This window comes from Eimeria acervulina, genomic scaffold (genome assembly GCF_000499425.1).
Source record: "Eimeria acervulina Houghton genomic scaffold, Eah_scaff1449, whole genome shotgun sequence".
Taxonomy (NCBI): Eukaryota; Apicomplexa; class Conoidasida; order Eucoccidiorida; family Eimeriidae; genus Eimeria; species Eimeria acervulina.
In genome coordinates this window covers 1-5,937 of record NW_013550233.1, presented here as the reverse complement: position 1 = coordinate 5,937, position 5,937 = coordinate 1, and the positions used below count along the sequence as shown (strand labels likewise).

The 5,937-nt window shown below is 52.4% G+C and overlaps 1 protein-coding gene across 1 annotated transcript; it reads left to right on the top strand.

Annotated features, from left to right (window-relative positions):
* Positions 1 to 700: 700 nt before the first annotated feature.
* On the top strand, positions 701 to 5,730 carry EAH_00059890 (hypothetical protein, conserved; the record flags this gene model as incomplete). Its single annotated transcript, XM_013397121.1, has 4 exons — positions 701 to 2,163; positions 2,563 to 2,641; positions 2,922 to 3,998; positions 4,258 to 5,730. The coding sequence occupies 4 exons, from the start codon at positions 701 to 703 to the stop codon at positions 5,728 to 5,730; spliced, it is 4,092 nt and encodes a 1,363-aa protein (XP_013252575.1).
* Positions 5,731 to 5,937: the final 207 nt, after the last annotated feature.

Genomic DNA, 5,937 nt, shown 5'->3' with positions numbered 1-5,937 from the left:
ATTAGTAATAAATAATTCATAGTCGCTATATATAAGCAGCAGTAGTAGCCATCACTATGAAGATTCGAGAATATGATAGGAATGGATGAGGAGAGCGAATGAAAACCCTCGAAATAAATAAAAATAAATAAAAATAAATAAATTAAATTGATTTTTTTGTTTTAAACAAAATAAACTCCTAATTCTGTCGTCTTTCCTACTATTTCTGAAGCTGCATGCAGTATATATATACCTATGTTGCAGTGTATGTACAGCTGGATTGAAGGAGAGATAATTTAAATTAGAAAGTTTGCTGTTATTCTTTGTTTATTTTAAAATGTGTTGTTTTGAAATTTGTTTATTTTTCTCTCAAGTTCTGTGGGTGTCTTAATACACGCCAGCATGAAAGCGGCAGCCTCTAAACCCTAAACCCTAAACCCTAAACCCTAAACCCTAAACCCTAAAGGATATCTTTCGCAAGATTGTCTGGGGTATTTGACCTTATCGTTCATAAAATCGCATTTTATTTTCTTATTTTTGTTTTTTAATATCTTTTTTCTTGTCTTTTATGCTTGGTGTAGAGGTAATATGCATGACGCTGGCTCTCATCTGGTGTAAGGGTTTAGAGTTTGCGCTGTAACAATTTGCAGCTGCATCTGCAGCATAATATATCTCCTCTTTGTCTGTTTCTATACTTTCTTCTCTCTAGCTGCTGCTGATCATGAGAAGAACTGTTCATGCAGCAGCTGCTGCTGCTGCAGCAGCAACATTAGATATGGAAGCTGTGCAGCGATCATTAGCAGCAGCAGCTTGGCGGCAGGGAGACTTAGGAGGCCATTTGCAAGGTGTTGTAGAAGAGGAGGATGAAGACGCAGAGAAGGGGTCTTCATATGAGGAGCAGCAGCAAGAGCAGCAGCATCAGCAGCAACAGCAGCAGCAGCACCAGCAGCAGCAGTGGGGAGCAGCTGCAGACGCAAGAGCAGGCCTTGGCGCCCAGCAATCTTGCTTAGTTAGAGCAATCTTCGGATCGTACTCTCATAAGGGTTTAATGCACGATAACGAAGACAGGGTAAGCGTCAGTGTGTGGGGTCAATGTTCACAGCAGCAGCAGCAGCAACAGCAGCAGCAGCAGCAACAGCAGCAACAGCAGCAGCGTCAAGCAGCAGCAGAAGCAGCAGCAAATACAGCAGCAGCAGCAACAGCACCTGCATCACGTAGGCGGAGCAGCAGCCCTGACAGCAGCAGAAATAATGCAGCAGAAGAGGCAGCAGCAGCAGAAAGAAAGATAATGGAAGTTGCTGCTGGAGGCCGAGGTCTTGGGTATGAGCTTCGTGGGGACGGGTCTGCTGCAGCAGCAGGTGCAGCAGCAGCAGCAGCAACAGCAGCAGCAGCAGCACGTGTTGCTGCCTTCCAAGCAGCAGCTGAGCGAGCAGAAGCAGCAGCAGCAGCAGCAGCAACAGAGACAATAACATGCTATGGCCACAGCTGTCAGTTGCCTGCTGCTGTTGCAGGTTTAGTTCGTGTGGGGTTGCAGAGCGGGTTTGCTGCTGATCTAGGTGCAGCACGTGAAGCAGCAGCAGCAGCAGCAGCAGCAGCAGCAGACGGGGGATCGGGTGCTGCTGCTGCTGCTGCTGCTGTTGACGCAGCTATCGAACATCTCGTTGAGGCGCCGCCAGCCCCCCCTTGGGGAGTAGCAGCAGCAGCAGCAGCAGCAGCAGAGCAGCAGCACCAGCAAAGCAGATGGATAGGCTTGCCTGTGCTTCGTAAGAAGAAGACAGTGCGTCCAGGTGTAGAGGGTTCAGCAGTATCAATATGCTGGGAAGCAACAGCAGCAGCAGCAGCAGAAGCAAGAGCAGCAGCAGCAGCAGCAGCAGCAGGATCGCGTTCTCCTAGTGTATTAGCGGCATCATCAGCAGCAGCAGCAGCAGCAGCAGCAGCACAAGGCGTTCCCGATATGATATATCCACCTCAGCTGCCTCTAGAGACAGCTAAAAGAGCTAACACACCCTCTGTTTTCTTTATTGTTTGCGACGGACATGATACGCATGAAGCTGCTGCTTTCATATCCAAGACGCTGCCTCTCTTAGCTTTCAAACGGCTGCCGCACCATCTGCCGCTGCTGCAGCCTGATCAGCTGCACACAGCAGCAAGATCTCTCTTCGCTGACCTTGATGCGCTTATGAGGTCAGTCTGCTGCTGCTGCTGCTGTTGCGCTCCTCTTGCTCTCTTGCTGCTGCTGCTGCTGCTGTTGTTGGGATTCTGCTGCTGTTCATTTGATCCTGCTGCTGCTGTTTCGCTGTTGCTGTTTTGCTGCTGCTGTTGCTGTTTTGCTGCTCCTGTTTTGCTGCTGTTTTGCTGCTGCTGTTGTTGGTTTGCTGCTGCTGCTGTTGGTTTGCTGCTGCTGCTGTTGCAGCTGAGTATATGTAGCAAAAGAGGATTCATATTCTGCTGCAGCGGCTGCAGTTGATGGTGCTGCTGTTAGTTGTGGGCAGGGCACTCTGCAGCAGCAGCAATACCAGCAGCAGCAGCAGCAGTTAATGCTAGCAGCAGATATTTGCTGTCGTTTTGCTGCTGCTGCTGCAGGCGCCGAGCTGCTGTCCTAGGAAAGACGCACCCAGAAGCAGCAGGGAGTGGCAGCTGCCTCGTTGCTGCGCTCCTCCAGGTATTGCTGCTGCTGCTGCTGCTGCTGCTGCTGCTGTTGCTGTTGCTGCTGTTGCTGCTGCTGCTGTTACTGCTGCTGCGAATGGTGGGGAACTGTTGGTGGTTGTGCGTCTGTTTTCGCTGCTAGCGTTGCTGCTGCTGCTGCAGCAGCAAGCGCTTGTTGCTGTGGAGTGGTGCATGTGTTGCTACTGCTGCGTTTGCTGCTGCATATGCTGCTGCTGCTGCATTCGCATTCGCATTTGCTGCTGCTGCTGCTGCTGCTGCTGCTGCTGCTGCTGCAGGGCCCTTATCTATTTACCTTTAACTTGGGAGACTGCGGCGCTGCATTTATATCTTTTGATTTTCGAGCTGCTGCTGCTCGGTCTATCAGTGGGAAGCATAAGAACCGTAATTCTGTTGCTGCTCCTGCTGCTGCTGCTGCTGCTGCTGCTGCTGCTGCTGCATCGTCTCCCCCTGTCTTTGATTCGACAGCAGCATCAGCAGAACTTAACGCTGCTGTTGCTGCTGCAGGAGCTGCTCCTCCTTTGGGCGGCGTAGCACCAGAGGGAGAGTTGCTGCAGCAGCAGCACGAGGAAGCAGCAGCAGCAGCAGCAGCAGCAGCAACAGCAGCAGCCGGCACTATAGGCTATTGGGATTATAAAGAATTTGCATTCAAACCTCTCGCTGGAGGCCAGAGCAACCCAGGAGCAGCAGGAACTCTCTCCGATTTGCTGCTGCAGCAGCAGCAGCAGCAGAAGCAGCAGCAGCATACTGCTGCAGATTGTCCATGCAGCAGCAGCAGTAGCAGCAGCAGCAGCAACAAACATCCGCGGGGGAAGCTCGGATGCTGCTGCAGCAGCAGCGTCAGCAGCGGTACGTCAATGCCTGTGAGTAGGTCTGCACCGGCGCTGCAGCAGCAGCAGCAGCAGCTGCAGCGCCGCAGCAGCCGCAGCAGCAGCACCAGCAACCTGAAACGAGAGCATTCTTTTTTCGGGGTTGACTCTTTAGAGTCTGCAGGGTCTACAAGTCGCTGGTTGCAAATACCCTCGCAGCAGCAGCAGCAGCAACAGCAGCAGCAGCAGCAGCAAAGAGCAGCGGGGCTTGCAGCAGCAGCGGGAGCGCGAGGAAGTGCTTCGGAGTTGCTGTCAGCTATCAGCAGCAGCAGCAGCATCAGCAGCCACAGCAGCAGCAGACTGTCTCTTTGCCTCATTCCCAGCAGCAGCAAGATGCCTCACTCAGACAGCACTTCTTCTGTAGGAACATACAGCAGCAGCAGCAGCAGCAGCTGGTGCAGCGGCAGCAGCATCAGCTTCCAGTGGTTGTCGAGACAGCTTCGCTGCGGCTGCCCGTCAGAAGACAAACGCATCAGGGCCCTCGGAGTGAGTCTTGCTGCAGCTGTTGCTGCTGCTGTTGTATATTTGCTGTTGCTGCTGCTGTAGAATTTCCTGCTGCTGCTGCTGCATATTGGTTGCTGTTGCTGCTGCTGTTGAATTTCCTGCTGCTGCTGCTGTGTGTCGCAATTTGTCCTCGCACAAATGCCTACTGCACTTCATCTTGCTGCTGCTACACTTGCTGCTGCTACACTTGCTGCTGCTACACTTGCTGCTACACTTGCTGCTGCTGCTGCTGCTGCTGCAGGTGAGTATAATAAACAACAAGATGGCTGGACAGCTCGAGCCGACTCGCTCAATAGGCGATTTTGATGTGAAGGATAGGCTGCCTCCTCGTGCACTGTCTATAGAGCCTGAGATATCTGTGTTATGTCTGTCTTCTTTATTTTCATCTATGTCTGCTACAACCCCTTTAGCTACTCCAGCACCTGCTGCTGCTGCTGCTGTACCCGCACCTATGAGGCCCTCAGCAGCAGCAGCAGCAAGAGCGGCAGCAGCAGCTACCGATAGTGTTGCAGCAGCAGCTGTTGCAGACGCTGCAGCAGCAGCAGCATCCAATGCAGCAGCAGCAGCAGCAGGCCTTACTAACTGCGGCTTGCTGCTGCTAGCTACTGACGGTGTCTGGGATTTCATATCTGCAGCAGAAGTTCTAAAGTGCGTGCAGCAGATAAAACCGCTATGGCGGGCTTTAGAAGGAGCAGCAAAGAGAGAGACAGAGTTTCTTGTCTACAGGCAGCAGCAGCAGCAGCTCCTGCTGCAGGCCCAGCGCTCTCTAAGCAGATCACAGGTTCAGCAACAGAGGCAGCAGCAACATCAGCAGCAGCAGCAGCAGCAGCAGCAGCAAAGGCTGCCTGCAGCATCGCTTGGACGCAGAGTTGCAAGCGCCGGAGATTTCACCGCCTTCTTTAGAAGCTCCCTGAGCAGCAGCAGCAGCAGCAGCAGCAGCGCCAGCAGGCTGCAGCAGGCTGCTTCCTCGCAACAACCGCAGCCGCAGCAGCAGCAGCAGCAACAGCAGCAGCAGCAGCAGCAGCAGTCTGCTCCTTCGGGTTTGAGAAGAATTACTAGCTGGAGGCGGCTGCTTCCAACGCAGAGTCAATCGTCGCAGCAATTCAGCAGCAGCAGCAGCAGCAGCAATAACAACAACAACAGCAACAGCACATTGCGTAGCATGGACAAGAGCAGCAGCATCAGCGCGACAGCAGCAGCACAAGCAGCGGCAGCTGTAGCAGCAGCTGAAGCAGGTGCAGCAGCAGCAGCAGCAGCAGCAGCAGCAAGCGAGTCTCCTTTCTCAGGGATATGCGGGTTAGAGCAGCAACGACTCATGTCAGTAAGTCATTCAAGTCTGCAGCAAATATTTACTCCTAATTATTATTCTCTTTTAGAGTCACCAACCCCACAGCTGCTCAACGAGCTGTGTCGTAAAATAGTAAAGAAAGCAATTAAAAACGGCTCAGCAGACGATTGCACTTGTCTCGCAGCATTTCTTTATCCTGTTGCTGCTGAGAAAGATAGAGCACAAGAAAGAGCAGCAGCAGCAGCTGCTGCTGCTGCTGCTGCTCATGCTCATGCTCCAGGTGCTGCTCCGCCTGGTCCTGCTGCTGCAGCAACAACAACAGATCCTGCTGCTGCTGCGGCGGCTGCAGCAGTAGCTGCTGCTAATGATGCTGCTGCTGCTGCTGCTAGACCTCCTCATACCGCAGCACCAACAGCTAATCCATAGCAGCATCACCCACCTGCTGCTGCTGCTCCCGAGACCCAGCAGCAGCAGCAGCAACAACAACAGCAGCATGTGCAGCAGCAGCAGCAGCAGGGACGTTGAGCGTAAATGATAAAGGAAGTATATATGTGAAGTATTATACAGAAGAGACCGCAGAGAAGAGACAAAGAGAGAAAACAACAAAAAGAAACAAGTCTTATAAAATATATA